The following is a 25,143-nucleotide window of genomic DNA, read 5'->3' as shown; positions in this document are numbered from 1 at the left end:
ATATCTACTGAGACATGAGAGTTGAGCTATAATGTTCTGAGAACTTTGTTTAGTTAGTGATGTTTCCATGTGGGATATAAGTCATGATAAGTCATACTCCAGAACAAGACCAATCAGTCACTCATGTGGTCAGACAAACACTGTAGATTTACCAGCAGACAGTATTTGTAAATATAATGATCAGATGTTGCTGTACTTCAAGGTTATATTTGTAAGAAATGGCTTCAAAATGTTCATGGTTTATGCCTCCTTTAACTATTGAAATCAGCACTGACAAAACCTGAAAGAAATTTAACTGTGTGTTTGCCGATTTGTTTTGTATTGTGTGTGTTTTTTTTGTGCATACAATTAATTTGTATGTTTTGTTGCAGTATATCGGCACATTGGATGTACCAAGGCCAAGCAGCCGGGTGGAGATTGTGGCAGCCATGAGAAGAATCCGGGTAGGACTTTCTTCCTCACAGCTACATACAGGAATACTACTATTGTCCACACAACTGTTTATATTAAAATTAGTAATCTTAAATAATACTACCTGGCACTTAGCTTGGCAGATGGTAGACAACTCCATGGCAGTAGGAGTAGAGGGAGCATTTTAACTGGAAGGTGGGATTGGTTTGCCACCATAGAAGATGGGGGTTGGTTTGCTACCATAGAAGGTGGAGGTCAGTCTGCCGCCTAGAAGGCGTAGGTCAGTCTGCCACCTAGAAGATGGGGATTGGTCTGCCACCTAGAAGATGGAGGTCAGTCTGCCACCTAGAAGATGGAGGTTGGTCTGCCACCTAGAAGGTGGAGGTTGGTCTGCCACCTAGAAGGTGGAGGTTGGTCTGCCACCTAGAAGATGGGGTCGGTTTGTCATCTGGAAGATGGAGGTTGGTCTGCCACCTAGAAGATGGGGATTGGTCTGCCACCTAGAAGATGGAGGTTGGTCTGCCACCTAGAAAGTGGAGGCCAGTCTGCCACCTAGAAGGTGGAGGTCAGTCTGTCAACTAGAAGATGGGGTCGGTTTGTCACCTAGAAGGTGGAAGTTGGTCTCCCACCTAAAAGTGGAGGGTGGTCTGCCACCTAGAAGATGGAGGTCAGTCTGCCACCTAAAAGATGGGGTCGGTTTGTCACCTAGAAGGTACTGGTTCATCTGCAACCTAGAAGATGGGAAATGCTACAGCTGGAATGTACACTTGGTCACTTGTTCTTATTCTGACATGGCTGACCATGGTATAATGTAGCAGGCCATTGTATAACAGCAGACCATGGTATAATGTAGCAGGCCATTGTATAACAGCAGACCATGGTGTAATGTAGCAGGCCATTGTATAACAGCAGACCATGGTATAATGTAGCAGGCCATTGTATAACAGCAGACCATGGTATAATGTAGCAGACCCTTGTATAACAGCAGACCATGGTATAATGTAGTTTAATAATGTCTGATGAAAATGTGACACTATGAGAAAAGTAAATATGTAGTGTGCCTTACATTAAACACCATTCTGACTGCTGGTTTACCGACTTCAAGAACGTTATTCCTCAACATTCACTAGCATATCATGGCTTTCCAGTTAGGGATGATATGTTTATAAATGATCCTGTTTCTGAAAACACACCACCCATAGTCTGGCTGGGGCAGGCGGTTCATCTATTGACATAACTGAAATAGTTCAGTATGGAAATCTTCCATATTCTGATTTCACCAGGTCCTGAATATACTGGGACTTGTACAGCAGATATGAGGAAAGATTAGATTGTTGCTTATAATACGCCAGCATTGAATAGTGATTGGAGAAATGGAAAAAATGTTTTGACTAGTTAACATCATAAAAAAAGCATGTCTAATCAAGTCACTGGATATCGTCTAATCCAAACACTGATGAGAGAAAAAACGGCAGCACATTTATACAAGATAATGGAGCTAAAACATTTAGTCTTATTCAATTTACAGAAACATTTCCAATCACTTGCTGGAGGATAAAAGTCCCGATTACCTTTAGGAAGCAAGGATGAGAGTTTGGCTGGTACAGCTCTATCAGATGTCGAGGATATTTTCTTTGGCAATCACAGCATTCCCTGTAGCTATGTCAATACGAGCTATGGCTTCCTTCTTCGCACTTTATGATGAACTATAAAAACGGTATAATTCCTTCGAAACATGTCTCATTTCTATTTCTTCTGCCTCTTGATCTGTTCCCAAGTAGGCAGCTACAGAAGAGGGTTGCCCACCAGGAATTCAGGGCTTCGTATATTCCCAAACCAACAAATGAACCTCGAAAATAAATTTTTATTTAAAGCTATGTCTGTTTTTTCACAAAAGAGATGATTGATGAGGACTCCTGGTGGGTTTAGGTATCAGTGTTCGAGTCAGATCAACATCGTGTTGAGCCGTTCAGTCACAGTCGCAACAGGGGAGAAAGCTAAGATTCTTTGGCAGAATTGTGAGTGTAGACCTGGAATTGAGTAGAGAAAGTCTCCGTTTCAAGGGTTATCATAGTACTCTTTAGTCTGTTACAGTATAGAAGTTACGTCAGACTACTACAAAAAAGTGTTTGTTTGTCCCACCGAAGGCCTGGGTTCAAATTCCACACGTACAATATGTGAAGCCTTTTATTGTCTCCTGCTGTGATATAGCTGGAACCTTGATAAAAACAGTGTAAACCAATATTCACTCACTCACTTACCCAACTTACAATGTCAACTGCTGGTGAGACAGGAGAGGTTGTGTCATGTGACGTCATGAGATGTTGTCACATCATGTCTCAATGGTAACAGTCCCTGAAGAGACACAAGTCATGTCGTGACACTTGAAGAATGTCATAATGTCATAATGCCTTTCAATTGCTGATGCTAATGATGATTCATCAATGCATGAAAAGCTGTCGTTTCAGACAGCACATGTCTGTATGGCAAATTGCTCAGAATGTAATGTAGGCTCTATGTTTGGTAGCTAAATCACTTATGTTTATTTTGAAAAGGTTATTTCTGCCAGGGCTCAGTCTATACATGGCTGTCGGGAGTTGTGGACTTGGAATGTTCTGTAGTGGTTTTCCCTGGTATTGTGTGGAGAAGTAAAACCTTCCCTACCATCACCAATACCAGTAGTGACAGACACGGTGAGAGCCTGACATGGATACCTGCTGCCAGAAATAACTGCTTTCTATATTGTATTATCTGATTTATCATCAACACAACACTACTGTCAAGTTGAAGTTCCACCAGTGGCAGTCAGGTCTTTGAGTGCATCCAGACTGAATCACAGACTAACTGACAGACAGCAGTAGAAGTCGGCTTTAGTCTGACACTACTTGCTGAAGAGAAGAGTTGAGGTAGAAATAGTACACAGTTAGAGGGTATTTGTTGTGTGAGGTCAGGTTTAGTCTGACACTACTTGCTGAAGAGAAGAGTTGAGGTAGAAATAGTACACAGTTAGAGGGTATTTGTTGTGTGAGGTCAGGTTTAGTCTGACACTACTTGCTGAAGAGAAGAGTTGAGGTAGAAATAGTACACAGTTAGAGGGTATTTGTTGTGTGAGGTCAGGTTTAGTCTGACACTACTTGCTGAAGAGAAGAGTTGAGGTAGAAATAGTACACAGTTAGAGGGTATTTGTTGTGTGAGGTCAGGTTTAGTCTGACACTACTTGCTGAAGAGAAGAGTTGAGGTAGAAATAGTACACAGTTAGAGGGTATTTGTTGTGTGAGGTCAGGTTTAGTCTGACACTACTTGCTGAAGAGAAGAGTTGAGGTAGAAATAGTACACAGTTAGAGGGTATTTGTTGTGTGAGGTCAGGTTTAGTCTGACACTACTTGCTGAAGAGAAGAGTTGAGGTAGAAATAGTACACAGTTAGAGGGTATTTGTTGTGTGAGGTCAGGTTTAGTCTGACACTACTTGCTGAAGAGAAGAGTTGAGGTAGAAATAGTACACAGTTAGAGGGTATTTGTTGTGTGAGGTCAGGTTTAGTCTGACACTACTTGCTGAAGAGAAGAGTTGAGGTAGAAATAGTACACAGTTAGAGGGTATTTGTTGTGTGAGGTCAGGTTTAGTCTGACACTACTTGCTGAAGAGAAGAGTTGAGGTAGAAATAGTACACAGTTAGAGGGTATTTGTTGTGTGAGGTCAGGTTTAGTCTGACACTACTTGCTGAAGAGAAGAGTTGAGGTAGAAATAGTACACAGTTAGAGGGTATTTGTTGTGTGAGGTCAGGTTTAGTCTGACACTACTTGCTGAAGAGAAGAGTTGAGGTAGAAATAGTACACAGTTAGAGGGTATTTGTTGTGTGAGGTCAGGTTTAGTCTGACACTACTTGCTGAAGAGAAGAGTTGAGGTAGAAATAGTACACAGTTAGAGGGTATTTGTTGTGTGAGGTCAGGTTTAGTCTGACACTACTTGCTGAAGAGAAGAGTTGAGGTAGAAATAGTACACAGTTAGAGGGTATTTGTTGTGTGAGGTCAGGTTTAGTCTGACACTACTTGCTGAAGAGAAGAGTTGAGGTAGAAATAGTACACAGTTAGAGGGTATTTGTTGTGTGAGGTCAGGTTTAGTCTGACACTACTTGCTGAAGAGAAGAGTTGAGGTAGAAATAGTACACAGTTAGAGGGTATTTGTTGTGTGAGGTCAGGTTTAGTCTGACACTACTTGCTGAAGAGAAGAGTTGAGGTAGAAATAGTACACAGTTAGAGGGTATTTGTTGTGTGAGGTCAGGTTTAGTCTGACACTACTTGCTGAAGAGAAGAGTTGAGGTAGAAATAGTACACAGTTAGAGGGTATTTGTTGTGTGAGGTCAGGTTTAGTCTGACACTACTTGCTGAAGAGAAGAGTTGAGGTAGAAATAGTACACAGTTAGAGGGTATTTGTTGTGTGAGGTCAGGTTTAGTCTGACACTACTTGCTGAAGAGAAGAGTTGAGGTAGAAATAGTACACAGTTAGAGGGTATTTGTTGTGTGAGGTCAGGTTTAGTCTGACACTACTTGCTGAAGAGAAGAGTTGAGGTAGAAATAGTACACAGTTAGAGGGTATTTGTTGTGTGAGGTCAGGTTTAGTCTGACACTACTTGCTGAAGAGAAGAGTTGAGGTAGAAATAGTACACAGTTAGAGGGTATTTGTTGTGTGAGGTCAGGTTTAGTCTGACACTACTTGCTGAAGAGAAGAGTTGAGGTAGAAATAGTACACAGTTAGAGGGTATTTGTTGTGTGAGGTCAGGTTTAGTCTGACACTACTTGCTGAAGAGAAGAGTTGAGGTAGAAATAGTACACAGTTAGAGGGTATTTGTTGTGTGAGGTCAGGTTTAGTCTGACACTACTTGCTGAAGAGAAGAGTTGAGGTAGAAATAGTACACAGTTAGAGGGTATTTGTTGTGTGAGGTCAGGTTTAGTCTGACACTACTTGCTGAAGAGAAGAGTTGAGGTAGAAATAGTACACAGTTAGAGGGTATTTGTTGTGTGAGGTCAGGTTTAGTCTGACACTACTTGCTGAAGAGAAGAGTTGAGGTAGAAATAGTACACAGTTAGAGGGTATTTGTTGTGTGAGGTCAGGTTTAGTCTGACACTACTTGCTGAAGAGAAGAGTTGAGGTAGAAATAGTACACAGTTAGAGGGTATTTGTTGTGTGAGGTCAGGTTTAGTCTGACACTACTTGCTGAAGAGAAGAGTTGAGGTAGAAATAGTACACAGTTAGAGGGTATTTGTTGTGTGAGGTCAGGTTTAGTCTGACACTACTTGCTGAAGAGAAGAGTTGAGGTAGAAATAGTACACAGTTAGAGGGTATTTGTTGTGTGAGGTCAGGCTGATGCTGTGTGAACTGAAGGATGTTAGTTTCTGACAGACATATGTACTGACAAACATGTTTGTACACAAAACAAACACACAGAGACATTCGGTTGTTAATGCACAATAACATGGCGGGGGACACCAGGGATAGGCGTGAAACCACTCACTCACTCACTCACTCACTCACTCACTCACTCACTCACTCACTCACTCACTCACTCACTCACTCACTCACTCACTCACTCACTCACTCACTCACTCACTCACTCACTCACTCACTCACTCACTCACTCACTGGAATGGATGGAGTTGTAACTTCCAGTAAATCATCTTCGTTCATCTTGAAATCAGTTACAACAGAAGAGCATGAATACCTATTGGCAACATTACTTCATATACATTTCACTGCTACTTTGCATATTTAAGCCAGATGGTATACATGGTTCTGCGGGTGATAGAGACTGAATTTCTGTGGTGACAGGGTCTCTTGGTGGACAGCTCTGTGCAAAGACCTCATGTTGATGCTACTGCTACTCAACCTCATTTTGAATTAAAGTTTGAATTTAAAGTTGCAAATATTTTATGCCTCTTAATGAAACATAAATCAGGAATAACCTTCTCATTTAGGTTTCCCTAGGGTATGTGCTTGGACTAGTTGTGGGTGTATGTGATGCAGCGTTGTGTCCCTAGATAGGTGCTAGGTTCACAACAGGATTACACTTCACTGAACTTAGAGGCGCCATCAATGCTTTAAATTACTGGAAATTAAAATAAATGTACATTTATGGCAGTTGCCTCAATTACACAGAAATGCAGACCTGAAATGATGCTCAATTACACAGAAATGCGGACCTGAAGTGATGGCCGCTCTGTTGGGAATCAGTGTTTAACACTCGTGTATATTAATGAAACTTTTAAAAAAGTTGTATTCAAGTGAATTTCAAGAGTGTTGTCGGAAAATCCAGCAACGATTTTTGTGTGATAAATGTTCCTACTGCACCTGTGGTAAAAGCATCTGTCTGGACCAGGCTTGTAGTCTCTGGGTATGTTCATTACTGTCGCTGATGATATTACTCAATGCCAGACTGACCTCTGTTGATTATGCCTGAGTAATAGGTTCTCAGGGATTTACAGGATGCAAATTCCTGCATCCTATATGCAAAAAAAAAAATTGACAATGGATGCAGCAAAATAGACAAGTGCATCCACATGGATGCAGAAAAAATCCAAGTACTTTTTTTAAATATGTGATCAAGTAACAATAAGTTATCACTGAGTCTGCTACTAGCCAGGTTATTTTATCATTTGCTGTGTAAATACTCGGATGATCATGATGCACAATAAAAAGATACTGACTGAATTGCACAGTATTATAACATAGTATTAACAGCAATATTTAAGTGTCTGGGTGCAGATACAGACAGCACTTAATATGATACTGTACCGAGATACAGATATAGTACTTGATGTAATACTGTGGCCAAATACACATAGTACCTGATTATACACTGTAACTATATACAGATAGCACTTAATATGATACTGTACCGAGATACAGATATAGTACTTGATGTAATACTGTGGCCAAATACACATAGTACCTGATTATACACTGTAACTATATACAGACAGCACTTAATATGATACTGTACCGAGATACAGATATAGTACTTGATGTAATACTGTGGCCAAATACACATAGTACCTGATTATACACTGTAACTATATACAGATAGCACTTAATATGATACTGTACCGAGATACAGATATAGTACTTGATGTAATACTGTGGCCAAATACACATAGTACCTGATTATACACTGTAACTATATACAGATAGCACTTAATATGATACTGTACCGAGATACAGATATAGTACTTGATGTAATACTGTGGCCAAATACACATAGTACCTGATTATACACTGTAACTATATACAGACAGCACTTAATATGATACTGTACCGAGCTACAGATATAGTACTTGATGTAATACTGTGGCCAAATACACATAGTACCTGATTATACACTGTAACTATATACAGATAGCACTTAATATGATACTGTACCGAGATACAGATATAGTACTTGATGTAATACTGTGGCCAAATACACATAGTACCTGATTATACACTGTAACTATATACAGATAGCACTTAATATGATACTGTACCGAGATACAGATATAGTACTTGATGTAATACTGTGGCCAAATACACATAGTACCTGATTATACACTGTAACTATATACAGATAGCACTTAATATGATACTGTACCGAGATACAGATATAGTACTTGATGTAATACTGTGGCCAAATACACATAGTACCTGATTATACACTGTAACTATATACAGATAGCACTTAATATGATACTGTACCGAGATACAGATATAGTACTTGATGTAATACTGTGGCCAAATACACATAGTTTCTTATTATACACTGTAACTATATACAGATGGCACTTAATATGATACTGTACCGAGATACAGATATAGTACTTGATGTAATACTGTGGCCAAATACACATAGTACCTGATTATACACTGTAACTATATACAGATAGCACTTAATATGATACTGTACCGAGCTACAGATATAGTACTTGATGTAATACTGTGGCCAAATACACATAGTTTCTGATTATACACTGTAACTATATACAGATAGCTCTTGATGTAATGCTGTACCAAGATACAGATATAGTATGTGATGTAATACTGTGGCCAAATACACATAGTACCTGATTATACATTGTAACTATATACAGATAGCACTTAATATGATACTGTACCGAGCTACAGATATAGTACTTGATGTAATACTGTGGCCAAATACACATAGTTTCTGATTATACACTGTAACTATATACAGATAGCTCTTGATGTAATGCTGTACCAAGATACAGATATAGTATGTGATGTAATACTGTGGCCAAATACACATAGTACCTGATTATACATTGTAACTATATACAGATAGCACTTAATATGATACTGTACCGAGCTACAGATATAGTACTTGATGTAATACTGTGGCCAAATACACATAGTTTCTGATTATACACTGTAACTATATACAGATAGCTCTTGATGTAATGCTGTACCAAGATACAGATATAGTATGTGATGTAATACTGTGGCCAAATACACATAGTTTCTGATTATACATTGTAACTATATACAGATAGCTCTTGATGTAATGCTGTACCAAGATACAGATATAGTATGTGATGTAATACTGTGGCCAAATACACATAGTTTCTGATTATACATTGTAACTATATACAGATAGCTCTTGATGTAATGCTGTACCAAGATACAGATATAGTATGTGATGTAATACTGTGGCCAAATACACATAGTACCTGATTATACATTGTAACTATATACAGATAGCTCTTGATGTAATGCTGTACCAAGATACAGATATAGTATGTGATGTAATACTGTGGCCAAATACACATAGTACCTGATTATACATTGTAACTATATACAGATAGCTCTTGATGTAATGCTGTACCAAGATACAGATATAGTATGTGATGTAATACTGTGGCCAAATACACATAGTACCTGATTATACATTGTAACTATATACAGATAGCTCTTGATGTAATGCTGTACCAAGATACAGATATAGTATGTGATGTAATACTGTGGCCAAATACACATAGTACCTGATTATACATTGTAACTATATACAGATAGCTCTTGATGTAATGCTGTACCAAGATACAGATATAGTATGTGATGTAATACTGTGGCCAAATACACATAGTACCTGATTATACATTGTAACTATATACAGATAGCTCTTGATGTAATGCTGTACCAAGATACAGATATAGTATGTGATGTAATACTGTGGCCAAATACACATAGTACCTGATTATACATTGTAACTATATACAGATAGCTCTTGATGTAATGCTGTACCAAGATACATATATAGTATGTGATGTAATACTGTGGCCAAATACACATAGTACCTGATTATACATTGTAACTATATACAGATAGCTCTTGATGTAATGCTGTACCAAGATACAGATATAGTATGTGATGTAATACTGTGGCCAAATACACATAGTTTCTGATTATACATTGTAACTATATACAGATAGCTCTTGATGTAATGCTGTACCAAGATACAGATATAGTATGTGATGTAATACTGTGGCCAAATACACATAGTTTCTGATTATACACTGTAACTATATACAGATAGCTCTTGATGTAATGCTGTACCAAGATACAGATATAGTATGTGATGTAATACTGTGGCCAAATACACATAGTACCTGATTATACATTGTAACTATATACAGATAGCTCTTGATGTAATGCTGTACCAAGATACAGATAGTACCTGATTATACATTGTAACTATATACAGATAGCTCTTGATGTAATGCTGTACCAAGATACAGATATAGTATGTGATGTAATACTGTGGCCAAATACACATAGTACCTGATTATCCATTGTAACTATATACAGATAGCTCTTGATGTAATGCTGTACCAAGATACAGATATAGTATGTGATGTAATACTGTGGCCAAATACACATAGTACCTGATTATACATTGTAACTATATACAGATAGCTCTTGATGTAATGCTGTACCAAGATACAGATATAGTATGTGATGTAATACTGTGGCCAAATACACATAGTACCTGATTATACATTGTAACTATATACAGATAGCTCTTGATGTAATGCTGTACCAAGATACAGATATAGTATGTGATGTAATACTGTGGCCAAATACACATAGTTTCTGATTATACATTGTAACTATATACAGATAGCTCTTGATGTAATGCTGTACCAAGATACAGATATAGTATGTGATGTAATACTGTGGCCAAATACACATAGTTTCTGATTATACACTGTAACTATATACAGATAGCTCTTGATGTAATGCTGTACCAAGATACAGATATAGTATGTGATGTAATACTGTGGCCAAATACACATAGTTTCTGATTATACACTGTAACTATATACAGATAGCTCTTGATGTAATGCTGTACCAAGATACAGATATAGTATGTGATGTAATACTGTGGCCAAATACACATAGTTTCTGATTATATACGGTAACTATATTCAGATAGCTCTTGATGTAATGCTGTACCAAGATACAGATATAGTATGTGATGTAATACTGTGGCCAAATACACATAGTTTCTGATTATATACTGTAACTATATTCAGATAGCTCTTGATGTAATGCTGTACCAAGATACAGATATAGTATGTGATGTAATACTGTGGCCAAATACACATAGTTTCTGATTATATACTGTAACTATATTCAGATAGCTCTTGATGTAATGCTGTACCAAGATACAGATATAGTATGTGATGTAATACTGTGGCCAAATACACATAGTTTCTGATTATACACTGTAACTATATACAGATAGCTCTTGATGTAATGCTGTACCAAGATACAGATATAGTATGTGATGTAATACTGTGGCCAAATACACATAGTTTCTGATTATATACTGTAACTATATACAGATAGCTCTTGATGTAATGCTGTACCAAGATACAGATATAGTATGTGATGTAATACTGTGGCCAAATACACATAGTTTCTGATTATACACTGTAACTATATACAGATAGCTCTTGATGTAATGCTGTACCAAGATACAGATATAGTATGTGATGTAATACTGTGGCCAAATACACATAGTTTCTGATTATACACTGTAACTATATACAGATAGCTCTTGATGTAATGCTGTACCGAGATACAGATATAGTATGTGATGTAATACTGTGGCCAAATACACATAGTTTCTGATTATACACTGTAACTATATACAGATAGCTCTTGATGTAATGCTGTACCAAGATACAGATATAGTATGTGATGTAATACTGTGGCCAAATACACATAGTTTCTGATTATACACTGTAACTATATACAGATAGCTCTTGATGTAATGCTGTACCGAGATACAGATATAGTATGTGATGTAATACTGTGGCCAAATACACATAGTTTCTGATTATACACTGTAACTATATACAGATAGCTCTTGATGTAATGCTGTACCAAGATACAGATATAGTATGTGATGTAATACTGTGGCCAAATACACATAGTTTCTGATTATACACTGTAACTATATACAGATAGCTCTTGATGTAATGCTGTACCAAGATACAGATATAGTATGTGATGTAATACTGTGGCCAAATACACATAGTTTCTGATTATACACTGTAACTATATACAGATAGCTCTTGATGTAATGCTGTACCGAGATACAGATATAGTATGTGATGTAATACTGTGGCCAAATACACATAGTTTCTGATTATACACTGTAACTATATACAGATAGCTCTTGATGTAATGCTGTACCAAGATACAGATATAGTATGTGATGTAATACTGTGGCCAAATACACATAGTACCTGATTATACACTGTAACTATATACAGATAGCTCTTGATGTAATGCTGTACCAAGATACAGATATAGTATGTGATGTAATACTGTGGCCAAATACACATAGTTTCTGATTATACACTGTAACTATATGCAGATAGCACTTAATATGATACTGTACCAAGATACAGATATAGTATGTGATGTAATACTGTGGCCAAATACACATAGTACCTGATTATACACTGTAACTATATACAGATAGCTCTTGATGTAATGCTGTACCAAGATACAGATATAGTATGTGATGTAATACTGTGGCCAAATACACATAGTACCTGATTATACACTGTAACTATATACAGATAGCTCTTGATGTAATGCTGTACCAAGATACAGATATAGTATGTGATGTAATACTGTGGCCAAATACACATAGTACCTGATTATACACTGTAACTATATACAGATAGCTCTTGATGTAATGCTGTACCAAGATACAGATATAGTATGTGATGTAATACTGTGGCCAAATACACATAGTTTCTGATTATATACTGTAACTATATTCAGATAGCTCTTGATGTAATGCTGTACCAAGATACAGATATAGTATGTGATGTAATACTGTGGCCAAATACACATAGTTTCTGATTATATACTGTAACTATGTTCAGATAGCTCTTGATGTAATGCTGTACCAAGATACAGATATAGTATGTGATGTAATACTGTGGCCAAATACACATAGTTTCTGATTATATACTGTAACTATGTTCAGATAGCTCTTGATGTAATGCTGTACCAAGATACAGATATAGTATGTGATGTAATACTGTGGCCAAATACACATAGTTTCTGATTATACACTGTAACTATATACAGATAGCTCTTGATGTAATGCTGTACCAAGATACAGATATAGTATGTGATGTAATACTGTGGCCAAATACACATAGTTTCTGATTATACACTGTAACTATATACAGATAGCTCTTGATGTAATGCTGTACCAAGATACAGATATAGTATGTGATGTAATACTGTGGCCAAATACACATAGTTTCTGATTATACACTGTAACTATATACAGATAGCTCTTGATGTAATGCTGTACCGAGATACAGATATAGTATGTGATGTAATACTGTGGCCAAATACACATAGTTTCTGATTATACACTGTAACTATATACAGATAGCTCTTGATGTAATGCTGTACCAAGATACAGATATAGTATGTGATGTAATACTGTGGCCAAATACACATAGTTTCTGATTATACACTGTAACTATATACAGATAGCTCTTGATGTAATGCTGTACCGAGATACAGATATAGTATGTGATGTAATACTGTGGCCAAATACACATAGTTTCTGATTATACACTGTAACTATATACAGATAGCTCTTGATGTAATGCTGTACCAAGATACAGATATAGTATGTGATGTAATACTGTGGCCAAATACACATAGTTTCTGATTATACACTGTAACTATATACAGATAGCTCTTGATGTAATGCTGTACCAAGATACAGATATAGTATGTGATGTAATACTGTGGCCAAATACACATAGTTTCTGATTATACACTGTAACTATATACAGATAGCTCTTGATGTAATGCTGTACCGAGATACAGATATAGTATGTGATGTAATACTGTGGCCAAATACACATAGTTTCTGATTATACACTGTAACTATATACAGATAGCTCTTGATGTAATGCTGTACCAAGATACAGATATAGTATGTGATGTAATACTGTGGCCAAATACACATAGTTTCTGATTATACACTGTAACTATATACAGATAGCTCTTGATGTAATGCTGTACCAAGATACAGATATAGTATGTGATGTAATACTGTGGCCAAATACACATAGTTTCTGATTATACACTGTAACTATATGCAGATAGCACTTAATATGATACTGTACCAAGATACAGATATAGTATGTGATGTAATACTGTGGCCAAATACACATAGTACCTGATTATACACTGTAACTATATACAGATAGCTCTTGATGTAATGCTGTACCGAGATACAGATATAGTGTGTGATGTAATACTGTGGCCAAATACACATAGTACCTGATTATACACTGTAACTATATACAGATAGCTCTTGATGTAATGCTGTACCAAGATACAGATATAGTATGTGATGTAATACTGTGGCCAAATACACATAGTACCTGATTATACACTGTAACTATATACAGATAGCTCTTGATGTAATGCTGTACCAAGATACAGATATAGTATGTGATGTAATACTGTGGCCAAATACACATAGTACCTGATTATACACTGTAACTATATACAGATAGCTCTTGATGTAATGCTGTACCAAGATACAGATATAGTATGTGATGTAATACTGTGGCCAAATACACATAGTACCTGATTATACATTGTAACTATATACAGATAGCACTTAATATGATACTGTACCGAGATACAGATATAGTACTTGATGTAATGCTGTGGCCAAATACACATAGTACCTGATTATACACTGTAACTATATACAGATAGCTCTTGATGTAATGCTGTACCAAGATACAGATATAGTATGTGATGTAATACTGTGGCCAAATACACATAGTACCTGATTATACACTGTAACTATATACAGATAGCTCTTGATGTAATGCTGTACCAAGATACAGATATAGTATGTGATGTAATACTGTGGCCAAATACACATAGTACCTGATTATACACTGTAACTATATACAGATAGCTCTTGATGTAATGCTGTACCAAGATACAGATATAGTATGTGATGTAATACTGTGGCCAAATACACATAGTACCTGATTATACACTGTAACTATATACAGATAGCTCTTGATGTAATGCTGTACCAAGATACAGATATAGTATGTGATGTAATACTGTGGCCAAATACACATAGTACCTGATTATACATTGTAACTATATACAGATAGCTCTTGATGTAATGCTGTACCAAGATACAGATATAGTATGTGATGTAATACTGTGGCCAAATACACATAGTACCTGATTATACATTGTAACTATATACAGATAGCACTTAATATGATACTGTACCGAGATACAGATATAGTACTTGATTATATACTGTAACTATATTCAGATAGCACTTGAGTATATACTGTAACTATATTCAGATAGCACTTGAGTATATACCAGGATTCTTATGGTTCATATGATATGCAGCATTATTGTGGAAATTTGGTTACATTTTGAACATTGATGTTTCATATTCATGTGGTGGATGCCCCGAATCTTTCACACCTTTACATCAAATGTATAGCAGTTATGTTGTGTGTATTGTCTTGTATATCACAGGTAACAAACATAACATCAGACATGATATTTGTATACCACTAGTAAGTGTGCTGCATCTGTTTGCTCTGTCCCGGAGTATCAATACAGACTGTTGTTACCTCAAGGACAAGAGAAAGCATAAACGGCAGGACCCATTACTGCTAATGTAGGTGTAGCCTATGTACATATATGCTGCACATATGTACAGACTTGGAGTGCTCAGAAATCATCATCAACCTTCATGTGGCCTTTGGAAAAAGATCAGAACAGTTTTGGGTTGAGTGTAATGAGGCCAGCTCAAAACAAAACTGATGCAGTATCACACTTTTCCAACATAAAATCCTGAAGGTTGCATGTGTAAACATGTAATGTTAATATGCAAACACACCTCTTAGTCGTTTAATGGCAGACAGTGTCCATATCAAGTGTTTCATGCCAAGCTTGACTCATTTCTCAGTGAATAGGTTGACTTATTCAAAGAATCATGTGCCTACACAGTGTTTGCCCTCATGTGATACGCTCATAGAATCTTTGCCAAAAGTCTAGTTGATTCCATGTGATGTATTCCAGGAATCTCAGACCACAAGAGCACCATGCTTGCCTCGAGGCAAATTGCTTGAAATTCTTAATTCTGAGAAAACAATCTTTCTGTTATATGTTCTGCTGTGTTTATGATGGGACTGTTGTGTTTGAGATTTGATCTGTAATAATCCCATCTTGCAATGGGACGTGTTTCAGATGTCAGATGTTCTGTCTGTTGCATCATGGAGATGGTCTATGGGGGATCTGTTTGTGTTTTCTCCTGTTTACAGATTGGCATGTATTAGTGAGTTTCCTGAGCTGGCATATGTCAATACGATGATGTCGATCATTTCCCTGGAACAACAGTGCTGGGTGAAATACAATAGGATGAAGCCAAACATTCTGGAGCCAGAAGTAATCTCCTTCACATTTGATTGGTCAGTTTTTGTAGCCTGTCTGGTTTTGGAACTGTTTACCCAGCAAGATACAAGTTTTATCACCATAGTTTTGAAGGTCATGTGAACCTTTACAGTTCAGTGGACTCATTGAATTAGGGAAATTGAAGAAAGGCAGATAAAGTTTGATTAGAACTGAGGAGGACTGTGCAGTGTTTGTTGATTACAGTGTCAGCATGTGGCTTCAGTTACAGTCATAAGGTTCCACTCACCTGATAATTCTTCTATATATATATATATATATATATATATCTGTTGACTGAAGTTGCATTAATGATTTGGTTCAATACAGACATATTTTGAAATATATAAAATGAAGTAATATTTTGGCAATTGTGTTCTGGCCATGGAGCTGTTACTCAAGATATTCTTGAGGATGGTAGATTAAAAACCTTGTGACATTAAACAGAAATGATTCCTGATAACAGGTTTTTGCCTTTGCAGTCAGCTGTTGTTTTATTGTTTTGGGTGGTGCACGGTAGATGGGTAAGTAGGCTGTACAAAACTGCAACGTAGGCGGTCTGAGTTCAGTGCTCACAGATCTTGAACAAGAATATTGTAGTTCCAACTCTAATAAAGGCTCTTAAATGTCCTTTGTGTGAGATAGAATTCTGTGTAATGCCAACATCAATATAACAAAAAGTCTCCTTTTGGTGTAAATCAAATGCCACCTCAAGCCTTTTCTTGAGGCAAACATAAAGAAGAGAGGAGGACAGTTAGCCTGAAAGGGCCCCGTCACTAAAAAGAACAGTTGATCTCATCCCACTGTAGATGAACCAGTAACTTGTTTACACACTGGAGCAGTCAGCATTGGCCCTCACAGCAATTATCCCTGTGTGTCGGCATGGTGGAGTAGGAAGATATCCCTGCACATGGCTACATCCTAGAAACTGATGGTGAAAGTGCACTGGGACCTACACTCAGCACTTTCCTCAATGCTCCTGGGTGTTTTTACCTTGCAGGATGCCATGTCGAATTTATGTCTTCAGTGTTGGATGCCCTGTGACCTCTCTTAAATGTTGAAGGCACTGTGACCTTTCTTCAGTCTTTGATGCTGTTTGACCTAACTTCTTAGTTGTTGAGGCCTTTCTTAAGTTTTGGAGGCCTTTGGATCTTTGTACACAGTGTTTGAGACTTTGTGACTTTCTATAACATTGTTGGATGTCCTTTTACCTTTTTCTGTTTTTGAAGGCCCTTTGTCCTTTCAGCCATGTTGTATTCGAAGACCTTTGTCCTTTCAGCCATGTCGTATTCGAAGACCTTTGTCCTTTCAGCCATGTAGTATTCGAAGACCTTCGGCCTTTCAGCCATGTAGTATTCGAAGACCTTTGGCCTTTCAGCCATGTAGTATTCGGAGAGCTTTGGCCTTTCAACCATGTAGTATTCGAAGACCTTTGGCCTTTCTTCACAGTGTTGGATGTCGTTTGCCCTTTCTTTACCTTGTCATAGGCCCTTTGGCCTTTCTGCTCTGTATTATTTGAACACCTTTGACCTTATACACAATGTTGGATGTCGTTTGCCCTTTCTTTACAGTATCAAAGGCCCTGGGGCTCTTCTGCACAGTGGTATTGGATGTCCTTTGACTCTCTTTACTATATGGGAAAGCTCTGTTCTTGTAGTGAGAGTGAATGAGAGTGATTTTTCATGATCCCAGAAAATCACTGTTACTGCAGTAAGTATTGGACATCATCCACATACTCCATACTCCACAGTGTATCTGAGACTGGTTGCTGTTACCAACATCACACTGGTTCCAGTTACATCAAGCCAAAATCACACACTGGTGCCAGTCACATCAAGCCAACATCACACTTGTTCCAGTTACATCAAGCCAACATCACACTGGTTCCAGTTACATCAAGCCAACATCACACTGGTTCCGGTTACATCAAGCCAACATCACACTGGTTCCGGTTACATCAAGCCAACATCACACTGGTTCCAGTTACATCAAGCCAACATGTCCCTGGTTCCAGTTACATCAAGCCAACATCACACTGGTTCCGGTTACATGAAGCCAACATCACACTGGTTCCGGTTACATCAAGCCAACATCACACTGGTTCCAGTTACATCAAGCCAACATCACACTGGTTCCAGTTATATCAAGCCAACATCACACTGGTTCCAGTTACATCAAGCCAACATCACACTGGTTCCAGTTACATCAAGCCAACATCACACTGGTGCCAGTCACATCAAGCCAACATCACACTGGTTCCAGTCACATCAAGCCAACATCACACTGGTGCCAGTCACATCAAGCCAACATCACACTTGTTCCAGGTACATCAAGCCAACATCACACTGGTTCCGGTTACATCAAGCCAACATCACACTGGTTCCGGTTACATCAAGCCAACATCACACTGGTTCCAGTTACATCAAGCCAACATCACACTGGTTCCGGTTACATCAAGCCAACATCACACTGGTTCCGGTTACATCAAGCCAACATCACACTGGTTCCAGTTACATCAAGCCAACATCACACTGGTTCCGGTTACATCAAGCCAACATCACACTGGTTCCGGTTACATCAAGCCAACATCATGCCTGTGACTACATGAAGTGACATCACATGCTGCTTGTACCAGTGAGACATGGTGGCCACTTCTCAAGGTCACCTGCATGGTGCTGCCATTGTGGGTGAAGTAATCCCTCTGTATCTGTTCATTACAGTAAACTAGACCCAACTGTCCTGTATTGATCCGTCTGGGAGACTTTTACAACTGTTTTCTCATAAAATGTCACAAAAGGATGTCAATTTTCAATTAAAAATAGCATCGAGAAGAAATATGTCTACTGACTGGGCATCTGGGCAAGTATTCCAATAAATAACTTCTGCTGCAGCTGCAGGAACATTGTAAAGACGACAAGAGTTGCAGATTCATGGAACAAATTGTGAAATAAAAGTTTTACATTTTGCAAGTGATTAAAGAAACACTCTGGGTGAAATGTAAGCCATGATTACATATTAAGAATGAGAGGAATCTGATGATTGTTTGCCCTCAGTCACCCGAATACTCATGATGATTGCAAGAAGGTGGTATCAGATCACAATATGATCCTCCTGGCTTCCCACAATCAGCAGATTATGTGTGTTATGCTGCCCCATCAATGGAAATGTGAGCAGTTCTGATGTTGGACTTGCTCTTAGTTTCTGACTGTATGTAACGTTTAAGGTAAAAAAATTCAGAACTCAAGAAAATATAGACTTGCTTCATTTTGGGTGTAAGCGTTGCTGGGAGGTCAAGGCAGAAGGAAAAGTACTGTGGTTCAGAGGCTGTTTCTGATGTCCTCATAGTGATAAATTCTGAAGTCAGATGGTTGATTTCTTCGTGTTTCAACCGTCAGAGTATTATTTGGGAGATTGGGTGAACATCTGTGTTTGTTTTGCTCAGTAACACAGTGTGTGATACAGTGTTTTTGTTCTCCACTGTGACATGGCATATTGGTGCAGACAGACAGGAGGGACCCATGAACATCTGGTTTAGAGTTGGTCCTCAGTATTTAACACATGCTTGTTGTAAGGGTTCAGACTTGCTGATTTCAATGACACGTGTCATCCTGTCTCAGTTGTGTAGATCGATGCTAATGATGTTCATCACCGGATTGTCTGATTCAGGTTTGGTTATGTAGACATTGCTGAGTGCGGTGTTTCACAACCAAGCAACTCCCAAGGGAGATGGTAATGTACATGGTACGACTGGGGTAATAATGTTAGTGCTTTGAGCATGACCCTTTTGTTTGGAGGACAATAGAAGTGTGACAGACAGTAAACACAGCCAGAAGAACATACACAGTCATAAATGTCAAAAACTGTGACCTTTCAAGAAATATCCTTATTGGGGAAGCATTGTATATCAGGAGACTGAGCAGCCATATGTAGTTGTGTGTACATCATGAATCAAACAAGAGTGCAGTAAGTACTTTAGCCCCATTAACTGAAGAAAATCAGGCAGTATTCTGAAGAAAACATGCAAATACACAAACCCTGTGAAATCAGATGATGTTCATTAGAGGTTCGATACACATCACAATATGCTGTCTTTCAGTTATTTTCTTTAGAAACGTATATTTTCAAGTAACAGTGTAAATATTGACATAACTGTCAATTTCTAGTGACAATAAACAATTTTGAGGTCAACCATACATATCACAATACGAAAAAATGTATCGATATATTTATCATTTGATAAAGCATCATGATTATCCTTACTATGATATAATGTCACAGCTCTTAATGTTCATGGTTAGCAAACACTCAACCCACGCTGCTACCTCACAATCGAAATTGATGATAATTTTTATCAAGATAATCTGGATAGATAGATAGGATATTTGTATAGCGCACATATCCACCCACTAGTGCATGCTCAAGGCGCTGGTATTTTTCCCTCGATCACTGGATGTCAATCTCAACACCATATCATATTTCAATCTCAACTCCCTGGGGAGTATACAACTCTTCCTGGCACTAGGCGCATTGAGTTTGTTGTGGCTCTCTCATCCTAACGAGGTACCCAATTGACAGCTGGGTGGACTGGGACACACAGTCAGAGAACTTTGTCCAAGTACTGCATGTTGCTGTACCTGCAACTAGGTGTATGCATGTGTTCATGTGGCCACCATCTGGTCATATACCAACGGATTCGTTGGTTGTTTTAAGTGCACAACGTTGCGTACTGTACACTAGGGGTTGTGACAGCACTGAAAGAGTCTGCACACAAAGTTGACTCCAAGGTTTTTACACCCGGTCACAGGTGGGCTCGATTCCGAAACCGAAACCTCGCTGGATCACTAACCTGGCACCTTAGCCAGCTCGCCCACCATGCCCCCAATAATCTAATGTAAATGCTATTGATGCTGAAACAAATTCTACAGTTATTTAATTGATACTGTAAATAAATGTTTATTGAAGTGGCCTAATATTTAGAAATCATCATCATCTGCTGTAGGGTGAGTGAGTCATCTTCAATACAAACATTTTATGTTGTGAGTCCATCAGAGGAACATGATCTCCATGATCAGTCAGTTACCAACAGTCGACCTGTACAGCTTATATAGTGCTACATCAATCACACCTGCAGGCAGACATTCTTGCCCAGACAGGAAGACTCAATCACACATTCTTGTAGATTGTGCTGTGAAGATGTTATGTCTAGGAAGGTATAATAGCCACTCAGGTAGTCAAGACTGACACACCTCAAGCCTTCTTTGCTTTGAAGACTCCATCTTGGGAAATATATCTTCCTTGGAATTGAAGACTTCTTTCATGAAAATATAGCCTCCCTAGGATTGAAGACTCGATCCATGAAATTGTCGCCTTCCTAGGATTGAAGACTCGATCCATGAAATTGTCACCTCCCTAGGATTGAAGACTCGATCCATGAAGTAGACAGCACCAGTACTGACGGTATCTAAAACATCCCAGTTGACCCAACAGAAGAGTTCATGTCATTTGTTGAAGCATGGTCCTGGGAGAATGAGAATCCAATTCTGCTGGATGTAGTCTCCAAACTACAACCACCAATCACATTAAACTTGTGTCAGTCCCCCTTCAAATTAGTATTCCAAGACCTGAAACAAATTCCATGTAAACAAATCAAGTTAGAAATTCGAAAACATCTCGTGGCGGCATTTCTTATGTTTGAGTTGTTCGAAGGTCAAATGTATCTTTGTGTTATCTCAGACAATTTCTCCACAATGTCTCACTCAGCTGGTTAGTAAAGGAATTTGTTTCATGCTTATCAAGCATTGACCATTCATTATGGTCAGTAAGTGTTGTATTTCTGTGCACAAAAAGAACCAGCTATTTCAGTTTGACTTGAGAACTACTTCGATTCCTGTTTTAGCAAATGTCAACAACTTGCATGTGTCCATGTTACTCAGCTTTGGATCCAGCTTTTTGCTGTACACCCTCACTGATTGGCTGACTGTATTTCTCTCCATTGATTTAATCGTGTCACACCAATTTTATCTCAGAACAGCAGAGTAGGTCATGTGACCCTGTCTCAACCAATGAAAATACAGATGTAATAAACAGATTTAATATTGAGTGTAAAGCCATCCTTTCTTATTCTAGCATAGCGCTCCATCATGTTGTCTGGCAGGACTTGCAATTGTGATGAATTCTTACTTTTGACAATGTCTGGTGAAGGCACTAAGTGCTGATATCTCTGGTGTAGACACTACTTTGTGATATCCCTGGTGTAGGCAATAAGTGCCGATATACCTGGTGTAGGCACTACGTTTTGATACACCTCGTGTAGGCTTTGAGTGGTGATATCCCTGATGTAGGCACTAAGTGCTTATATACCTGGGATAGGCACAAGTGGTGACACAGTCATTTGTGGGTGTGAATACATTCAGTACTGCATGTCTTCAAAAGTCTCATCTTTATTACATATTTTCTCAGAACATCTCATAAACTATACACAAAAATGACGTTAGGCGTGTTTGATTTTCTCCTCGTTGTATAAAAGTCTGTGAACCCCGTCTTACGTTAAGTTTGATGGCAAGAAGAGATGTTGGGAGAGGATGATACCTCCACCTTTCACAGGAACACTGTTTGGCACATTCATTGACATTTTACCAGCAGAGCCATGAACAAACACACCGATCCATCATGACAGATTAAACTGACATAACACCTCATCAGCAAGTCCATCACAGCTTATACTTTACCTTAAATAGATTTCCCACTATCACCTGTGACGTCAGGTCTGTTGGCCCGATACCGACCTTGTATGCCAGTAAGTAGCAGCTTGGGACTCCGTGATGTGCTCCATCTCTCAGGGCGTCTCACTGGGGTAAGAACAATGGAAGTGAAGCATGCTTTGGAGGCTGATCAGGGGATCAAGATTATATCTCCATGGATGATTACCCAGATGAGTTATATCCAGGATTGAGAACACTGCACACATAGCCATTGTTGGCTGTGGAAGGATATATCCAGGATTGAGAACATTGAACATGTAGCCATTGTTGGCTATGGACGGATATATTCTGGATTGAGAACACTGCACACATAGCCATTGTTGGCTGTAGAAGGATATATCCTGGATTGAGAACATTGAATGTGTAGCCATTGTTGGGTGTGGAAGGATATATCCTGGATTGAGAACATAGCCATTGTTGGCTGTGGACGGATATATCCTGGATTTAGAACATTGAATATGTAGCCATTGTTGGGTGTGGACGGATATATCCTGGATTGAGAACATTGAACATGTAGCCATTGTTGGCTATGGACGGATATATTCTGGATTGAGAACACTGCACACATAGCCATTGTTGGCTGTAGAAGGATATATCCTGGATTGAGAACATAGCCATTGTTGGGTGTGGACGGATATATCCTGGATTGAGAATATTGAACACGTAGCCATTGTTGGCTGTGGAAGGATATATCCAGGATTGAGAACATTGAACATGTAGCCATTGTTGTCTGTGTAAGGGGAGCATGAAATGTTCTTTAGCTGCTGTGAGACTTCCCTTCAAACAGAGAACAGACCCATAAAGGTCCAGGGTAGAATAGGTCTTCAACAACCCATGCTTGCATTAAAGGCAACTGTGCTTGTAAGTTGCGACTAACGAGAATCAGGTGGTCAGGCTGACTGACTTGGTTAACACATGTCATTGGTTCCCATTTGTGCAGATCGATGTTCCTGCTGTTGATCACTGGATTGTCTGGCCCAGAATCTATTATTTACAGACCGCTGCCATATAGCTGGAATAGTGCTGAGTGCGGCGTAACACTAAACTGATTCAAACCAAGAATATTCTGTGACATTTGAAACTTGTAGGTATTGTTTGTGACCAACAAAGTATATAATACAGGTCCTGATATGGGCAGTATGCTGGCCTAGGCGTTTGCTGGTCATGCAGGGGACTTGGGTTTTATTCCCACATGGGTACAATGTGTGAAGTATATTTCTGGTGTCCCCCGTCGTGATGTTGCAGGAATATTGCTGACAGTGGTGTGAGACTTTGTATGGCATCACAAAGCTGGTATATTGCTGAATGTTGTGGTGTAGTATATTGCCATAAGCCGGGTCCTCTTAGAGATCTGGAACACACTGTGTCCCTCGGGAAGTCATTGGCCATCGTGCCCCATGTCATTACTTTCTTAACTCTCTGTCTCTTGTGTTCACACTGACAATTGACTTGGACAAATTGCAAGCTACAGTACCATTGCATCCAATCTCCCCAACAATCACCCTGCCTCCCTAATTGTAGTTATTGTGGTCAATCATGGTCACTGAGTCGGTCACTCCTGTTTAGTCAGACAGCTGCTTGTCCTAGACTGGTCACACAGAATCAATGTCAGAGAGTCAGACAGTGATTGTTGACTTGTCGATTTAATGAAGGACAGAACACTGCCATCAATCTTACCCACTTGCTTGTCCACTCACTCGCTCTCCCATGCATTCACTCATCCACTCACTCACTCTTACTCAGCCACTAACAAAAATGGCTTTCTTAATGTACTTTAGAATTAGATCATAAACAAGGAATGACTTTGTGACTAGTGTTTTAATTAAAACTGTGTACTGATATTGGTGACTCAGTTTTCATGTTGATAATCATTAACAATTCTTCCCATTGATTATACTTGCAACTAGCATTCTCTTCAGCCATCACTGC

At 38.5% G+C, this 25,143-nt stretch overlaps 1 protein-coding gene across 1 annotated transcript in view; it reads left to right on the top strand.

Annotated features, from left to right (window-relative positions):
• Nucleotides 1-25,143, top strand: part of LOC137273130 (carboxyl-terminal PDZ ligand of neuronal nitric oxide synthase protein-like) — a 206,544-nt gene that overhangs the window by 85,602 nt on the left and 95,799 nt on the right. The window contains exon 2 of the mRNA XM_067805598.1: nt 372-443. Within this exon, the coding sequence (XP_067661699.1) occupies nt 372-443 (72 nt within the window). The remainder of the gene's footprint in view (nt 1-371; nt 444-25,143) is intronic.

The sequence above is a fragment of the Haliotis asinina genome, chromosome 2, assembly GCF_037392515.1.
Source record: "Haliotis asinina isolate JCU_RB_2024 chromosome 2, JCU_Hal_asi_v2, whole genome shotgun sequence".
NCBI lineage: Eukaryota > Metazoa > Mollusca > Gastropoda > Lepetellida > Haliotidae > Haliotis > Haliotis asinina.
Note: the sequence above shows the minus strand (reverse complement) of the source record. Positions and strands in the feature narration are given on the sequence as shown.